The sequence below is a fragment of the Filicampus tigris genome, chromosome 20, assembly GCF_054856515.1.
Source record: "Filicampus tigris isolate MCC_2025a chromosome 20, RoL_Ftig_1.0, whole genome shotgun sequence".
In the NCBI taxonomy this organism is placed as follows: Eukaryota; Metazoa; Chordata; class Actinopteri; order Syngnathiformes; family Syngnathidae; genus Filicampus; species Filicampus tigris.
The window spans coordinates 6,437,720-6,454,891 of NC_141236.1; the positions used below are offsets into that span (position 1 = coordinate 6,437,720).

At 40.9% G+C, this 17,172-nt stretch overlaps 4 protein-coding genes across 10 annotated transcripts; 3 read left to right on the plus strand and 1 right to left on the minus strand.

Annotated features, from left to right (window-relative positions):
- The first annotated feature begins 940 nt into the window (after positions 1-940).
- Positions 941-9,564, plus strand: LOC147128021 (cytospin-A-like). Of its 6 annotated transcripts, none has more exons than XM_086019796.1 (13): positions 941-1,242; positions 1,588-1,661; positions 2,485-2,940; positions 3,984-4,057; positions 4,559-5,067; positions 5,356-5,440; positions 5,531-5,606; positions 6,225-6,329; positions 6,456-6,492; positions 6,867-6,963; positions 7,054-7,170; positions 7,258-7,317; positions 8,937-9,564. In XM_086019796.1, exons 2-13 carry the CDS (start codon positions 1,631-1,633, stop codon positions 9,066-9,068), a joined length of 1,779 nt encoding a protein of 592 aa, XP_085875922.1. In that variant the 5' UTR covers positions 941-1,242; positions 1,588-1,630; the 3' UTR covers positions 9,069-9,564. The 6 variants fall into 6 exon arrangements, with proteins under 6 accessions (XP_085875922.1, XP_085875923.1, XP_085875921.1 ...); XM_086019797.1 differs by having other exon boundaries at positions 941-1,154; positions 7,261-7,317; XM_086019795.1 differs by having other exon boundaries at positions 942-1,154.
- A 158-nt stretch (positions 9,565-9,722) lies between these two features.
- Positions 9,723-13,072, plus strand: saysd1 (SAYSVFN motif domain containing 1). The gene is made up of 2 exons (XM_086019816.1): positions 9,723-12,139; positions 12,663-13,072. Exons 1-2 carry the CDS (start codon positions 11,984-11,986, stop codon positions 12,984-12,986), a joined length of 480 nt encoding a protein of 159 aa, XP_085875942.1. The 5' UTR covers positions 9,723-11,983; the 3' UTR covers positions 12,987-13,072.
- grcc10 (gene rich cluster, C10 gene) lies at positions 9,910-11,931 on the minus strand. Of its 2 annotated transcripts, none has more exons than XM_086019818.1 (4): positions 11,727-11,931; positions 11,260-11,324; positions 10,732-10,908; positions 9,910-10,470 (listed from the first exon to the last, which is right to left on the minus strand). In XM_086019818.1, exons 2-4 carry the CDS (start codon positions 11,309-11,311, stop codon positions 10,331-10,333), a joined length of 369 nt encoding a protein of 122 aa, XP_085875944.1. In that variant the 5' UTR covers positions 11,312-11,324; positions 11,727-11,931; the 3' UTR covers positions 9,910-10,330. The 2 variants fall into 2 exon arrangements, with proteins under 2 accessions (XP_085875944.1, XP_085875945.1); XM_086019819.1 differs by having other exon boundaries at positions 11,641-11,729.
- Positions 13,073-13,541: 469 nt separating the features above from the next.
- Positions 13,542-17,039, plus strand: bpnt1 (bisphosphate nucleotidase 1). The gene is made up of 9 exons (XM_086019809.1): positions 13,542-13,969; positions 14,129-14,250; positions 14,311-14,415; positions 14,715-14,822; positions 15,027-15,075; positions 15,816-15,907; positions 15,990-16,187; positions 16,458-16,563; positions 16,675-17,039. Exons 2-9 carry the CDS (start codon positions 14,131-14,133, stop codon positions 16,824-16,826), a joined length of 930 nt encoding a protein of 309 aa, XP_085875935.1. The 5' UTR covers positions 13,542-13,969; positions 14,129-14,130; the 3' UTR covers positions 16,827-17,039.
- Positions 17,040-17,172: the final 133 nt, after the last annotated feature.

Sequence of the window (17,172 nt, forward strand, 5' to 3'; positions counted from 1 at the left end):
GCAAAAATTGTCTTATACGTTATTTAAATTATCTCACCTGAAATTGGCAGCTTCCATTCTTGAGCATGTGCAAATTTAGGTCATTAGATGTGACATTTTAACACTGGTGCCTCTTTCTGTGGCCATGGTCATCAACTAATCACAAATCATTCAATTACTGTTATCGGTTTCTCTTACTGAAATGTGGATTATTTAATTCCAATTTTTATCATCTGGATTTAATTTTTAATGTATGAAAATAAAATTAACATGTTGTTCCATATTCATGTTTTGCTAATGTTGGACAAGAAAATACATTTTAAGTAGAATTGATATTTTTCTTTTTTTTTTCTTCCCTTGTATCCATGCAGTTAATCAAACTTCTTTAATTTTGGACATAGATTCATCCGGCCATCCATTTTCATATTAATATTCGGAGAATGTTGATTGTTTATAGCCTTCGAAAACCCTAGTCACCATCTTTAAAAAAAAGATAAAGTAATTATATATATATACATATATATATATATATATATATATATATATATATATATATATATATATATATATATATATATAGATATATAAATAAAATATATGATTAAAAACACTATACACAAAATATTTGATATAGAAAATAGACATTGACTCTCAGAAGTTTTTTTTTCTGTTGTTTAATTAATCTACAGCATCTCTTAATTATTTTTATTTGACTACTTTATTAAATGCACTTTTCTATGGTATTCTAATTATTTTGATTCCCCTCCTGCAAGAGTGCTTGGATTTTGTATGTCATTTTTCCTTTTTTCTGTTTACCAATTTACTCTCTGGTTTATTATATTGATTTGTGTATTTACTCATGTGTGAATTTCAGGCAAACCCTAATAATTCCTTTTTGCCTAAACTCACGATCTTTGTCACAGAATTTTCCGGACGTGACGTCTTTTTCATGTTTCTGATTGGCTTTGTCATTGTCGGGTGTTAGTTGTTCATCACGAAACTTTGACCTAACTGCATTGCATTCCAGGTGTAGCTGCAGCGCAAGCCCCAAGTTCCTCCCTCTTTTTTGACGCATTAAAGGCGAGGAGGAAGCAGAATTTGGGATTTCGAGAAGGGGGCGGGGACGCTTTCTTGTGTCTGCCGAGGAAGTGAAAGATTTTGCAGCTGCCTGTCAGGTGTGCGGAACTCTCATTGTTGCGTATTTAATCATTAAAATCATCTTCTGTAGTTGTTGGCACGACGAGTTGTAGGTCTCCGGAGCCAGTAAGTGTTCACGCTTGATGTAAGCTTTCTGCAAAAGTCCATCTCGGATTGAGAAGGAGCTGCTCACACAACAGCTCGTCATCACAGCCGATGCATGTGATCACGTTTAATGTGTCATCGACGTCACACTGTGAGGTCAATCGAGGGCATTGTAAATTGATTGGATTATTGATTGACACCTGCTTCGGGCGTGTCCACTTTACTGTAGCTACAGGAGCTGTCATGTCTTTAATATTACTGTGTCTTCTCTTGCATTTGCTGAACAGCTAGCGTGATTTTTTATATTTGAAAAAGGCAGTCATTGTGTGTGTGCTGTTCAAACTCTTACTGTATTTTTCGTTTTAGATTGGCTTTCTCTTGTGCAGACATCATCAAACCCTGCATCACAATGGGGAATATGAACTACCGCTCCTCAGCAGGTGCTTAAAATACAACAGAAAAGTACCACGCAATTGTTTTGTCCAATTTTCCCACCAGACTTACCTTGTTGCACACAATGTTTTTTTTTTTTTTTAGGCGGTTGTCATTGGACGCACATATAGCTATGTTTAATTTATGATGGGTTGACTGTCAGAACTCAGGGGCGTTTTGGGTGCGTTTGGTTTTGAAGAAACACTCATTATTTTTAGTTTGTGAAACAAACGCTTCTGATGTAACTATTATACCTTTTTGAAATATCGTTTTAACCATCTTCACCGCACTTTGGGATCCCCTGTGTTACCCCTGAGACATTTAGTATGTCTTGCATAATGTTTTGCACCATTACTTGCATTTAGTCGTAAAGTTGTTGTTATCCTTTCGGCTTTTGTGACACTCCTAATTCTATATTGTCCCCAAAAGATCATCTGAAGAACTACAACTGACTTAAGTCATTTGTCAAGAAATTGAAGAATTTAATGTAATGTCCATGGACATGAACATGACATGCTGCGTTAAAATGCTATATGCTATTTTGAGGTTCATTGCCGTTTCTGAAGAAAATCGGATTTATTTATTTATTCAGTACTTGAAGGGTTGATAAAACTATCTACAAACATCCCTGCTAAATAGTGAAACTATACTTGTTTTCATCCACTTATGTTGTGGAACTAATGAAAAATCCACGTTCAGTGCCATGCATCATTGTCATTTTGTGCAAGTCCCCCCCCGCCCCCAAAAAATAGGGCCATTTTGTATAAAACAACCCAGACGGTTGGACTTTTGCTTTAGACCTTGAACAGTTCTTCCTTCTGCTGCACTCAGGTTCTCCTTTGGATTTCTTCCAAGCTCCCGCACTGCCCTCAGAGGCCGATCTGACAGCCCTGGCCATTTCCTCCACAAGCTCCTCCCACAGGACGCAGACACCATCGGTGGGAATGGCCACCACCTTGGCAGTGACAGACTGGACGCACCAGCTGTCTCCCCCCTCCGAATGGGCCGTCTTAAGTATAGACAACGTCAAGTCTCGGAATGTGAGTGGCGAAGTGTCGGGCCACGGCGAGGCGCCGGAGGTCAGTCTACGCAGCCTGACATCGCTGCATACGTCCAGGGCGTGGCCTTTGGAGCAGAGCTGGCAGGAGAGCGACAGCGGGCTGGAGCCTCCGGCTACGGCCGAGAGGTCCGGGGAAGAGTTGAGCCGGGCCTTGCTCGGCCTGATGGAGTGCCATCGCACCTCGCTGGGCCTCAGCCTCAGCACAGACGCCACCGCGGAAGCTGTAGGTAGGCCACGCCTTTTTTTTTGGCCGCTGGATCGTCTCGTGCAGCTGTCTACCGTTTTCTTTTCGGGATCGTCATTTGATGACATTTCCTTAATCTATGATACCAAAAAAAAAACAAAAAAAAACAATAACAACCAAAAGCAGTGGTAACTTGACTTAACTCTAAACAAGGCTGGCTATTCCGGGAACAGAAGCTGGTCACAATTTTTGACGGTTATCTTTATGTAAAGAAGGTGAAGTAATTTTAATGTAACATTCTTCGAAAATGTTGGTGGCGGCTGTGCGGCTCAGTGGTTAACACCGCTGACTTTGGACTCGAGGATTGGGATTCAAATCCCACTCAGGGCAGATGACCCACCCACAGGTATTGAGTGGGTTGCGTCAGGAAGGGCATCCTTTGTTTAAAAATTGTGCCAAACATCATTTGAGTGACTTGCTTTGGTGACCTCTGACCTGGGAAAGTTTCTTCTTCGTAGATGTTGGTAATAGAATTACAATTTCCTATAGATTCCAAAAGATGGCAGCAAAGCACTATGTTTCCACTCACTTGAGTGGTGTCTGTGGGACCCATGTTCAGTTTTTATCAAAAGAAAAATGACCCAGGGCATATGGGATTTTTTTTTTTTAACGACATTTTAGTCCAATGTAATATAGTCTGTTCATATGACTTGCAATTGGGATGCGGTAAACATCTGTTGAGTATTTCAACGGGAAAACATTTTTGTGTTGTTTTGAAAACCCCAAACTAGCGGGTCCACCAGACGCGTCAACATTGGTTGATTGCTCCTGCTGCATATGGCCGAGTAGCACATTTGCTAAGTAGCACAACATGCATTTGTCTCTTTTTATGATAGGGTTACCCCCCAAAAAGTATTTTTTTTTTCTCCACCATTTGATGATGTCATAAAAACACCCCATCTTGTTGGATGGGGCGGCCCTTTGCAAAACCTTTCAATAAAAACATTTTTTTTATCTTGTGTGATGCTGATTAGTCGACGCTCATTCCCACTTGTATTAACTTGACATTTTTCCTCATCCTGTCAGAGCTGGTCAGGCAGCTGATAACAGAAAGAGACAAACTAACCGAGGAGGTGAATGGCCTGCGAGAGATGTTAAACGTGAGTTCAGCCGGTTCATCTTGTGTTGTTGAATTTTACATGGAAAGGCCTTGTGACCACAGCATGTTTTGTTTTAGACTTTCTTGCTTCTTCTCTGGTACACTAGTCTCAAAGTATTTCAAATATGGGGAGAAAAAAAAGCTTTGTCAAAATGTTTTTGTCTAAGTCCATAGCTGTTTTAAACCATTCCTGATTGGAACCCGAACAGAATAATAGTATTACCTCCACCAAGTACAATTCACACAATTTGGTAAGTAGGTTTTCGCGAAAAAGCATTTTGTGCTCCTTAATATTGCCTGAAGGCAAAATGAACCCTTTATTAGATGAGACCAAACAAGCTTTTTGAGAATAATGAAAATATGCCCTAATATTTCCAAATCAACTGAGGGCTGTTCTAGTTGTCTAAAGCCATACAATGATAGAGCGCCCCGTTGTCATTATACTCAAGATGATTTTTTTTTTGCCTTTTTAAAATCACGCCACTTCTGTCTTCTGTATCAGAACGAGAAGTCCGAGTGGCAGCAGTTCCAGTTGGACCTGCTGGCGACCGTTTCCGTCGCCGACCGGATGCGGACGGAATCGGAGCAGGCCCTCAACGAGCTCCGGGAGGACCGCAAGAGTTTGCAAGAGCAGCTGGCCCAGTCCCACGGGAGGCAGCTGGAAACTCAGCGGGAGCTGGAATGTCTGCGGTCCCAACACACGGACGTGTGGTTTCGACTGTCCTCGCTGGAAAAGAAGCAGCAGCAGAAGATGGATGGACGATTCGTCGAAGACAAAAGCAACCCCGCGGAGGGTCATGAGATGAAAATGCACTATTTTATGGAGGAAGTTGACGTGGAGAGTGTTCAAAAACAAGAGGAGCACGAAGCTTACGACGAGAAAGACGCAAAAAGGTCTGCGAGCTCACAGCTAACGGGCAAGGGCATCGGCAAAGTTTACGTGGATGCACTGGAGAAGAAAAACGGAGGGGTGCGCGATCAAAGGAGGATTGTGATGTCTGAAAGATCTTTGTAAGTCCTCATTGGCGCTCCCGCTTACAATTTCATATTTTTTTAACCTTGTTACACCATACTTAGTTCCTTTAATGCCCTTGCATATGGGAAAGGAGAGCCACAGTCGCTAATGCACTTCTCGGCAATTGAACAGTAAAGGGGGGTAAACCTATGAAAAAAAAAAACGTTTTTATGTGGTTTCTCCATATCATGGATGTTGACTTATCGCAGGTGGTTATGAAACATCGCACATGAGAAACGGGGTCTTTAAGTCTGATGTAACATTTGCAAGATTTTGTCCCACAGGAGTCTGTCCCGTACCCCATTACCTCTTGACTGCTGTCCCAACAATAACTCGGTTAAACCAAGCTCATCATTGCTACTACCCAAGGTATAGCATATTTAATTGATACAAAACTTGTTTGACTGAAAAATCAGCTAACCTTTTTTTTTTTTTTTTTTTTTTTTTTTATTTTGGCAGAAAGAAGAACCAACGCGAGCGAGGAATATGTCTCACATTTTAAAGCGGCAGGACAGCTGGTCAAGTTGTCACACAGGTCATTTTAAAGCAGATGTGTTTTTTACCTTTGACATGCCCATTGTTTGCCCGATTTTTTTTTTTTTATTTTATTTATTTTTATTTTTTTCTCCCCCTTTGACATGCAACCACAATTTTGAGATACAAGCACAATATAGTGGCAGTGAACTCAACTCACTTCAAAATAAGCGGCAGTTTGGCAGGTAGTGAACAAATTCTTCAGCTTCAAGTTGTTTACTGCCACCCCAAGTTGAAGGTTACTCTCAAACTAAATCTGAAACCAAGAGAGTGACACATTATGGGTTGTATTTCCGTGACCGGCGTGCATCTCTACGTGGAGGCAAGTTAGACTTGATATTGGTAATTTTGCGGGCTGGCGGAACTGTGAGAGGAAACGCTGGTCACAGCCCACTTGAGTTATAACTAATTAAAGCGTCTCTTTTAATTCCCCATAAAGTGCAGCACACTAATCACCTTCTGGAGTGTCAACAAGACTATTATATAGAGTGCTATATTCATTTTTCAGATGAGTTAGCTAGTTCATGCCACAAAGCTAAGCTATTTTTTTTTTGCTAACTAAAGCCCAATTTAAAAAAAAAAAAAAAAAATGAGTAATGAATCTAATGACCTGTTACAGTGTTAGTGGAGACTACTGGAGATTCGGAGACTTCGTCCAGATCAGATGTTCACTCCTACGCGTCCAAACTGCAAATGGATACCACATGCACGAAGCCACTTCTGGGTAATTTATCCATGTGCCCCATCCCCCGGGAGAACCAACTATTTGAATCCAAGCAATAACATAAATTTTCACTAGATGTCCGTTTTTAAAGTTTGTGTTACACGCGTTGTTGTTTGTATGTTGCAGGAAAACAGGATGAAGACCCACCTTCAGATGTTATCAAGTGAGTCATTTTTTTTTATTCCCAAACCAACCCCAACATAAATGCTGACCGGGTCCAATTTTACCCATTTTTAACATTTGGCAGCAATACAAATGCCCAAATGTCATTCTATCCCACTAAAATCCGGTGACTCTTCCTAAAATGATCCAAAATACGCAAAGATGAACATATTTAAAAGTCTACAAATGAGGCAGTCGCTAATTAATACTCGTATCAAAAGGCATTACTGAACCTGTAATGTAGCAACTAAAAATACACTCGATCTTTTCCCTCAAACATAAAGAACAATCATCCATCTATTAATGTCCGACAGGCTATCAAATTGAAGTTTATGTCAGGGTGAAAACGCGTTGACATGATGACATAATTTGCAGACCGCCGGATGGATCGCGCGCGCTGCTACGTCGTCCCGGCAGCACCAGGAGAAGGATGATGCTGAACCAGTGTCAAAGCCACACTGAAGGCTATCGGGTTCGAGAGTGCCCGCGTTCATCTTTTCAAATGACAATCTGGCAGTGGTCAGTGCATACTAAGATTACCATTTCAATATTTTGGTTCCAGTACATTGAGATCACAAACTTCAGCACCTGTTGGGAGAACGGTTTGGCCTTCTGTGCCTTGTATCATAAATATCTGCCTACTCGCATCCCTTACAACAGCCTCAACCCAGCAGAGAAGGTAGGAGACATTCAAGAAAGCAATAGAATGAGCACGATGATTGAGGTGACGGTTTGAAAATGCTACATTTTCTTGTCCACCCCCAAGAAGGAAAATTTGGATCTTGCTTTTAGGACAGGAGAGTCTGTTGGAATCACAGCCACTCTGGTGAGGCTTTATTCGCATCGACATTGTGAACCCTGTTTAATAACTTTGTTAAATCGCATGAATATCTTGGCAATCCAGCCTCTAAGGTTCATAAAGAGTTGAAACCCATGCCGTTGAATAGCTACAATTTATCCCTGTGGAAATCTCTGATTGTAGTAGAAAGTAGCGAAAGGTGGAAATGTGCAGTTTCTTGAACCTCTTGACCACAAGGTTATGACACCGACATTGTGTGAAATCGTGAAACAAAATATAGTGAGACTACCAAGTGTATTTTATTGTTTCTCTGCCTTTTTCTGGGCAATCTTGTGATGACAAGAAAAGAAAATGCGCTGCATTGGGAAAGTATTAAGCGCTTCACTTTTTCCACATTTTGTTTGTTTCATTCCATAAATCAAATTAATTTTCCCCTCTACATTCTAGCTGCAACAACCCATTATGACAATGTGATTTTTTTTTTTTAACCTAGGAAATCACGTGTACAGTAGATAAGTCCGGTATTCACAGCCTTTGCCACAAAGCTCAAAATTGAGCTCAAGTGCATCATGTAGAATTTTGATGAAAAAGTATGAGGCTGTAACATAGGGTGGAAAAAGTTCAATGCTGTGAATACTTTTCAGATGCACTGTATATGCACGATATGCAATCGTGGAATGTAATTATCGAATCCTTTCATGGGATACATACTATAGTGACAGTCTACAACAGGTGCGCGGGATGCCTTTTTACATATTTGAACTATTTTGCATTTTAACTAGGGCTGTCAAACGATTACAAATTTTAATCGCGTTAATCACAGCTTAACAAATAATTAATCGCAATGAATTGCAATTTGAACTGTCTCCAAAATATGCCACATTGTTCTGTAAATTGTTGGAATGGAAAGATAAAAGACACAAGACAGATATATACATACAACATACTGTTCATATGTAATGTATTTCTTTTTTATTAGAACTAATAAATCCTCATGAGATGAAAATCAACATTTTTAAATAAAAATTCTTAACATTCTTATTTTTATTTTATTTATTTTATTATTTTTATACTACAAAAACGCAAAAGGGCCTCAGAACAGTGACAGAAATATTTCAAATGTGTGCAAACAAGTTTATATGTGGCTCTTGTAATATTCTTAGTTTATGTTGTCTGAGCGATCACTGAAGTGCACACTAATCTGATTGGCTCATATGACGGGTGTGTTCTGTGCTGTTCAAGCACGTCGTGTGTTAGATTAACTGACTTGATTAACACAAAACAAGACAACCCTCTTCTCTACTCATTCTCAGTCGCTGAGGCAAACCAACTTATTCGCATTTGAGAGATTTTAAAAATGCCCTCTTCTTTCGAAATGCTTCTTTATACTCCAGCGGGGCGACACGTGGCCGCTCTGCTGCTCACTGCACTTCTGAGTGGGACTATGCTAGTTAAATGCATCAAATATTTTGACTTGATCAATTACAAAATTGAATTACCGCCCGATAACGCGATAGGTTTGACAGCACTAATTTGAACACATTTTTGGTAGCCACGACTATAAACGACTTGATCTCTGATCATGTCCCGTATATCCCATAGCTGATGTTGTTTGTTTGCCCTTTTTCATGGTTGCCGTGCGTCAGACGGTGGAAGATATGCTGAAGGAGGAAGGTCCCGACTGGCAGAAAGTCCTGTGTTACGTCGAAAGCATATTTCATCACTTTGGAATGGAGGTACCGACCAGCCCAAGCCTTGACTGTGTGACTGTAATATGACTTGGAATGTATCGTTTTATGGAGCCGCATACTCCTCACGCCTCACAACTCCCCGGTCGAAGCTCGACGGCGTTTAGTTTGATCTCTTCCCTCGTAACGATGCTCACACTGGGTAAGACAAGCAGCCAGGTTTGTTGCACTGACTGGACACCACGTGATTATTTATTTTGTTTTAGGTGAGTAATCAATGAATGTTACCAATCACCTGCCCTGCAACTTTCATGTTTGTTTTGGTGGGCTTTGAAGCACTGGTTTGCACTAAATTTCTTTTTGAAGAAAATGAGCACTTTAAACGGAGACTATTTTTGGAATAGGGGCGCTGTAGTGTTATCTTGGTAGTTGAGCATCGTTGTCTGCTGTAATGGTCACATTCATTTTTTTTTTCATCCCATCTGTCTGAGGAACATAGGAATGTGTGCATTGGCTCAGTGTTTGTGTAGAGTTGTTGTCGCCTGAAGGCTTAATGCATTAATAAAGATATTTTTGAACTGTTCAATGATGCTGTTCCCACTGCTAAAATTAATATGGACTTCAGGTAGCAAGTTGATTTTGCTACAAAACAAGATGGCAGTGTCGACATCCGTTGCCATAATGTCAGTTATGACAAGGTGTCAAAAATGCTCGGTTTGAAATATGGGAGTTACTTTAGAAATTTGTTTTACTCTTAACATGCATATAAGTAGCAAAATCAGATAAACTGATCAATTTGCAGTGGTCTATTATTTTTCTCTAAAGCTATCTGATTTGGGGTTGAGAGGAAGAAAGAAAAAAAAAAAAGCTTTAAGACACAGACATGTTCAATTGTATGTGCAAGTGTGTTGAGAAGAAAATACTCAAAGAATTTAAAAAAAAACAATGGCGTTTATTTGCATACGTATACAAAACCATGTGGAAATTGAGTTCATGGATTTTTTTGGGGGAGGGGATGAATGGATAAATACAACAAATACCCGCTTATGTTTGAAAACGAAAAAATGAAGTAAGTGAAATGACGATTTAGCGATGAAGCCACTAGAATGCCCAGGGTTATTTTGCAACAAATTTTAAATTACAAATCTGGGTGATATTTGACAAACAACTCTGCTGGCTACAATTAGCCATCTTTCCTTTTTAAATTGGCCATTACCTGCCAAAGCAGCGGGGTGACATATTCCAATGTAAAGCAAAAATAGTCAAATGACAGGCTTCTGGGCATTCTAGTGTTAAAGAAGGGAATGTGACATTTACACTGATCCTGTGGACAATTCATTTTAGATTCTATTTTATGAGGCAGGAATGGCGCCGCCTATGGGTGGTGTTGACAGAGGCGGCAGGAGGAGAGACTTGAGTTTGGCTGACATGGCTGCTATTTCGGGGTCCTGGGTTTCATACATCTTGACCAATCTGGCAAACTTCAGGACACCTTAAATGAGAAGGAGGAATGAGGTTAAACCCCTTTTGGGACATTCTACTCCTTCCAAAATTCTCCAATTCTAACCATTCAACCTTCCAAATATTACCAAATTCTCACATTTGGAGACATGTTTACATCCTGCTTTCTTGATTGATCCACACCATTCCAACTTCAAGTCTTACAATGTACGTCTATGTAATCTCACATAATGGGTCTAACTATACAAACTGGCAGCTGTCGTGTGTTCAACTATTTTTGAGTTGTTCTCACCCTCTCCTTCATTGTTAAAGCCGTATGCTTTGATGACTTCCTGTTGAATCAGCGTGGCCACAGGGAGCACCAGCTGGAGCATCTTGCCCATGTCATTGCACGCGCTCTCCCGCGCCTCCTCCATCCTCACTGCGTTTTCCGGCACAGAGAAGGCCTGGATCACCTCGCTGAGTACCACTGAGACACACACACACACATCTGACCTTAGTACCATACTATGCCTCAATGATGCATATCCAGTACATGTGCACCTCTAAGAAGTAGATCATAGTGAGGTGCACTAATCTCAGTAATTCAATTTTAGAAATTCTGAGTTGTATCGATTCCATTGAGGAACATACAGAACAGTACATGCTGATGATCAGAATGGTACCTGCTTCACCTCAATTTGAGCCAGGAAAATCCCTGAATGACACTCAGTAACTGTAGACATGTTTTAACCTCTCGGTTTTATGATGGGAAATTTTTAATACAGGAACAAATTAATTCCCCTTAATTGTTCATTTTATATGCACAGTTAAAAGTTACCTCTGGTCTGCTCTACAGTCAGGGTGGGCTGCTGTGCCGGTGCAGAGGCCATGCCTGTAAAGAGACTAGGCACAGAACACACGACGTTTTTTTATTGCATCGTACACATAATCGCATGTAAAATGCGTGTGTTGGGGGGGGGGTCATTTGCTAGAAATCGGTCGATTACTTAAGGTTAACTACGATTTCGAGTTCGTCATCTGTTCTGCGGAAACGTCACGTCACTGGTCTGTAATGCTAGTAAAATTAGAGTTAAATTGAAACTGTCAGTACGTCAGACCAACGCCAAATAAAGCCAATGTGTAACATGGGTGTTTAAGCAATAATCGTGACAACAGGATGAATTAGGTGTGGTTTGAGTTGATGTCTCGTAAACCCTACCTCCTTCTGATGATGAATTAACCATATAGATATTGATCACACGCAAAAAAAAAAACAAAAAATGTAGCATATTAGTACCAACTTACCAGAACGATGAAAACAAGCAGGCAAGCCGAAAAGCGTCGTGCACCGACGGTACTGATTCGCGACAGGCGTTTTACGACACTAAATCCTGCTTTCAGGCACACGCGTTGGCTAAAGTAAACGTCAAAGTGGTGACACGGAAATGTCACAAAAACGTAGATACGTGGCAGTCAAAGGACATTTGTGAACGTTGGAGGTGTCGATGGGCTGTTTGGATGAGCGTTAGTGGCTGCTGGCATTTCGTAACACGTTTTCCTAAATGGAGCGGAAGCTTGGAGATTTCAGGGCTCGGCGACAAGCTAAAAGGGGTTCCGGTCGGGAGCAATTAATCGCCCCTGTCCCCACAATCGTGGAAGGTCCTTCAACAGACACTGCACAGAATGAGGGCAATTCAGACCGGAGACCCCCAAATGAGGTGACTAATGTCTCTTTTAAATCTTGTGCATTGTTTTTTTTAGGTTTTTCAAACAGTCCAGGAAGCGCTCCACTAATTCAAAATGATGAGACATACTTAGTATATTACCGATTTTAATCTCTTCCCAAGTGTCTTTGAACAGGACTACGCTGTGCTTGATGTCAAAATACACCAAGGATAAAGAGTTGTAGTTCATCTTCACATCCTGTTTTTTGTCTTGCTGAACTCCGGACTCAAGCATTTCGTTACCATGACGACTAGGTGCGGAGCTTTTGTTGGCTGAACTTTGCGCCCCAAATCTAAACACTCTAGGCCATCAACTAACAATTATTTTAATAATCGATTAATCTGCCGATTATTTTATCCAAGATCAGGATATTATTGCAAATTTGACTGTTGAGCATTGTTTTCCAAAGTAAAAGCAGATGATGCAAATGTTATTGATGAAACACGAACGATGATCTGTCTGCTTTCACGAAGCACTACAGACATCAGAGAATATTTACTGTTGAGAGTCCCGCAGGGCGGTAGGGACTGGATGCTGGACAGCTCGTGGGGGATATGGCTGTCCACAAGAAGATACGACCTCTCCAACATCACCCTGCTCAAAGTCCTGCTCTGGGTGGTCCTGCTTAGCTTTTTCGTAGAGCTGGAGTTCGGCTTGCCCTTCTTCGTCGTCTCCCTCTTCTACTGGCTGTACGAGGGACTGCGTGAGCCGGATGAACGGGAGCCCGGGGAGATGAGTGCTTATTCCGTTTTCAATCCGGACTGTCAGCCACTGCTGGGCGCTCTCACCGCAGAACAGATGGAGGCGGAGATGGGCTACAGACCCCTCGGAAATATCTGAAATGCATGTAAATTGCACTTGAATCTTGATTTGAAATTGTAATTGCAATGTTTTCGATGTCATTAAATGTCTTTTGTCTATTGACAGTTATCTCCATTACTGTTTCACATTTGCGGTCATATGTGGACATGTCATTTGGGAAAATGTGTAATTTTCTCTTAAGTAGGGTTTTAAAATGCCATTTTAAGGCGGTTTGGGGCACAGTGTCGGAGTACCTCAAGGTTGATTGAAGACACTGGTTCTCTGTGTTTGCCATGCGATTGGCTGGCGACCGATCCAGGGTGTACTCTGCCTGTTCAAACTCAGATGTGATAGACTGCAGCTCGCATAATCCTGATGAGGATAAGCGCTATCGAAAATGGATGGAAAATTACAAATAAAACTATGGTGAGCTGGAGCCTGTCCCAACGGACTGGGTGAGAGGCGGAGTACATCTTGGACTGGTCACCAGACAAATAGTTCAAATTGGGTCAACCCTGTGTACTGTACTGACAATATAATATATTGCGTATTATGCTTTAAATTCAGCAAATTTTAAGGTTCATATCGTTTTGCAGCCGGTTACAGATGTGCTATTTAACACGTATGTAACTGGCGAATCCAAGTTCATCAAACGTCCACTAGGGGCAGTCTCAGGTTTTCACGTAGCAAGGCGCCTGTCTAAAACAAAAGAGTTACCGATTTCACTTCCGCATTTGTTTAATCGATCACTAAAATCTAAAATCACTATTTTCGGTCTTGAACGGGAAAGAGCTCTACTGAGCACGTGGTCATATTACAGAATCAAAGCAGTGGTATGTGAGTTAAAGTACTTTATTCAACGAGAGAGACACCCACTTGTCTTGTTGTCGTCGCCCGGCTAGAACTATCTTGTCACTCACTATCAGCTCTTTGGGCCAAAGGTGTTTTCTGGCCCCATTTAAAATTAATGCACGACACTTGATCACAGTTGCAAGCTTTTTCTTGTGTATGCGCCCAAATCAGTAAGTATTCCTCATACTTCGCTACTTTATTCATGCGTTGGTGTTCCTGCAGCAAACGGTGGTTTTATACTAGCTCCCCGGTCAAGCGAACAGCTGTCAGTCATGTGATTGTCTATTATAAATGCAATGTATGGTCACGTGAGTGTATTGGTCCTTCAGCAATGTCTGGGAGTCCCGCTATGCTACTTCGCTTGGTGGCTTCGGCTTACACTGTGGCCGAGAAAGCTGGAGACATAGTGAGGAAAGTGCTTCACCGTGGAGACCTCGGCATAGTGGAGAAGGTGAGGGATTAATCCATAAACGTGTCGAAAATGAGACGAATATGTCCCCTTTGCATGTAGGAGGGGGCCCATGATCTGCAGACACTTGCGGACAGACTTGCACAGCAGAGCATCTGTGCTTCACTGTCCAGACGCTTCCCTAAAGTCACAATCATTGCTGAGGAGGTGAGTGCACTTACATTTTGTGTCCTAATGCTTTGCACGTCTATCTTCCAGTCTCCATGTACTCCCAAATTCAAAAAACTGCACGTTTGATTAATCATAGCCTCTATAATGCCCATAGATTGAAGTGTGAATGGTTGTGTGTCTATATGTGCCCTGCGATTGGCTGGTGACCAGTCCAGGGTGTACCCCGCCGCTCACCCATCAGCTGTGATAGACTTCAGCTCACCCGCCACCCCACTTAGGACAAGCTCTTTAGAAAATTGATGGATTTATAATCATATTCATATGACTCCATGCAGGAACTCCCAGCTGAGGAGATTAGGGAGGACCTGATTGAAAATGGCCAGGAAGAAGAAATTCTTCAGAAAGTCTGTCCGGCTGAATATAGTGGCTTGAAAGAGGAGGAGGTAAGAACCACTGAACCAGTATGTTTCAATAATAACGTGTGACTGGGTTATTATTGAAATATACAGAGCTAGTCAGGCGTGAATACAGTTTTGGTGCCTTTATACACCATAACAATGGATCTGAAGGGTATCAAAAGTATTTTAACAAAGTGACATGATTGTTAAGATAACTCTTTTTCTCTTTCTGTCTTCTCAAAATATTAGCTAGTTGTGTGGGTGGATCCAGTCGATGGCACAAAGGAGTACACTGAAGGTAAGTCCACTTTATACAACTACAGTACTCTTAATATACAACTTTTTGATAGTACAGCACCAAACCCTGAATAAACATCAAATATGTTATGTTGAAACTAAATGCAAATTTCATGAATGAGCGGTGGACCCCCCGAAAAATTATTTGCTTTGAAAGAAAATTTTACGTTTAGGTTGTTCTTAATGAACATTATAATTTGTGATTTTTCGATATTATTTAGTTAGTGAAAATGTGTTGTTAAATCAATCTTGTCTTACACATTTGTAATTATTAGTGTTAAATTATATTTATTGTTTTTAGATTATAATTGTGTTTAATGTATACTCGATTTTTTTTATTATGTTGTGTATTTACAAAAGGAACATGAGTCATTTTTTTTATAGTGACCATGAAGGTTTTGCTAAACTTTTAAAGGTTTTGTGATTTTCTATTTATTCAAAATGTGCGTCGTAATAATAATAGTCATAAAATAAAAAGGTTCATCATTTAAATTGTCACTTACTATCATTGTTATTCATCATTCATCTTGTGTTATTATTAATTGCATTTATTGTATCTTTATTTTTGTAATTATATCATCATATAAAATAAGGAAACAATTTTAACAGGAAATATAAAAACTAATATGCTTTAAGAAATAAATAGTATTATTTCCTATTGGAATTGTTTCCTTCTGACTGTAAAGTATATTTGCAGTGTCCGTCCAATGATAACATAGTGCATGTTGTTGTGTACTTCAGGTCTCCTGGATAATGTGACGGTGCTGATCGGAATCGCCTACGCTGGCCGAGCAATCGCCGGTGTCATCAACCAGCCTTTCTACAATTATCAGGTCCAGCTTCTCCTCCTGTGAACCGGCGCTCTTCTCTCCTTTGGTCGACGCTTCTTCACTCAAGACGCTTGTCTCTCGTCAGCTTGGGCCCGGGACGCCTTTGGGAAGAACCATGTGGGCCATGCAGGGGCTGGGTGCCTTCGGACTTCAGCTGCAAGACGTTCCGGACGGCAAACGCATTGTGACCACCACCCGTTCCCATAGCAACAAGCTTATAACAGACTGCGTCAACGCCATGGAACCTCATGAGGTTTTAAGAGTGGGCGGTGCAGGGAACAAGGTAAGCGGGCTTTCATTTGCCGTGCGAAAATAAATCCCGTGACGCGTCCAAAGTTGACTTTTAGGTTCTCATTTCGAAATAATGGAAATCATGTAATTAAATTTAAAAAAATCCTCGGGCAAACTGTTGCTATCATTAAGGATTTATTAACTGTGCTGATGTTTTTTTTTTTTTTTTTTTTAAATACTTTTTTTTTTTTTTTCATGAATAATTCCCAACGAGCCACCAAAACCAAATGACTTTTCATGACTTGCATTATCTTTTCCGCAGATCATCAAGCTTATCGAAGGCAAGGCGTCCGCTTACGTCTTTGCAAGTCCAGGAACCAAGAAGTGGGACACGTGTGCTCCCGAAGTTCTTCTGCACTGTTTTGGAGGCACGGAAACATCACTTTTCATTCAGCGCTTCATTCATTCATTCATCGTCGAATTCACTTTAATGTGTTAATCCCTTTTTTTTTTTTTCTTCTTCTTTTTATGCCTACCAGGTAAACTGACGGACGTGCATAATAATCCGTACCGCTATGACGCAGGTGTGAGGCGCGTGAACTCCGCCGGCGTTGTCGCGACGCTCAGAGACCACGAGTACTACGTCAGCAAAGTGCCTCAGTCGGTGCTGCAAGCCCTCAAGTCCGACTGACGCTCGTCTGAAGTGTCATCGCGCGCAAGGTCAGAAATCCCATGCTTTGGCGACGCAGTGACGCTTTGATCAAAACATTAAAGGAAAAAAAAAAAAACACGACGCCTCGCATATACACAAGAAAGTCAGCACTCCCTAATATGTATTTTGTATTTAATGCAGAGTAGTGAGTCAACGGTGAACTTCATTTGTATGAATAAATAGTTACTTTCATTTTCTTCTTGAGTATTTTCCTGCGTGCATGTACATATAAACTACTCACCCAAAATATGGATATTCGGCTGTTGGCTGAAATTTCAACAGTTTGGTGCTTTTTGCACAACTTGCTGTTATCCAACAAAGCAAA

Excerpts from the sequence above, each read along its gene's own strand:
- saysd1 (XM_086019816.1), top strand. The coding sequence starts at position 11,984 with ATGGAGCGGAAGCTTGGAGATTTCAGGGCTCGGCGACAAGCTAAAAGG. Across the intron at positions 12,140-12,662 it reads ACCGGAGACCCCCAAATGAG|GGCGGTAGGGACTGGATGCT; the intron begins GTGACTAATGTC and ends AGAGTCCCGCAG.
- bpnt1 (XM_086019809.1), top strand. The coding sequence starts at position 14,131 with ATGTCTGGGAGTCCCGCTATGCTACTTCGCTTGGTGGCTTCGGCTTAC. Across the intron at positions 14,416-14,714 it reads TCACAATCATTGCTGAGGAG|GAACTCCCAGCTGAGGAGAT; the intron begins GTGAGTGCACTT and ends GACTCCATGCAG. Across the intron at positions 15,908-15,989 it reads AGCCTTTCTACAATTATCAG|CTTGGGCCCGGGACGCCTTT; the intron begins GTCCAGCTTCTC and ends GTCTCTCGTCAG.
- LOC147128021 (XM_086019796.1), top strand. The coding sequence starts at position 1,631 with ATGGGGAATATGAACTACCGCTCCTCAGCAG. Across the intron at positions 5,441-5,530 it reads CATCATTGCTACTACCCAAG|AAAGAAGAACCAACGCGAGC; the intron begins GTATAGCATATT and ends TTATTTTGGCAG. Across the intron at positions 7,318-8,936 it reads TTGGAATCACAGCCACTCTG|ACGGTGGAAGATATGCTGAA; the intron begins GTGAGGCTTTAT and ends GCCGTGCGTCAG.
- grcc10 (XM_086019818.1), bottom strand. The coding sequence starts at position 11,311 with ATGGCCTCTGCACCGGCACAGCAGCCCACCCTGACTGTAGAGCAGACC. Across the intron at positions 10,909-11,259 it reads GACTGTAGAGCAGACCAGAG|TGGTACTCAGCGAGGTGATC; the intron begins GTAACTTTTAAC and ends TGTGTGTCTCAG. Across the intron at positions 10,471-10,731 it reads CTTTAACAATGAAGGAGAGG|GTGTCCTGAAGTTTGCCAGA; the intron begins GTGAGAACAACT and ends TTCTCATTTAAG.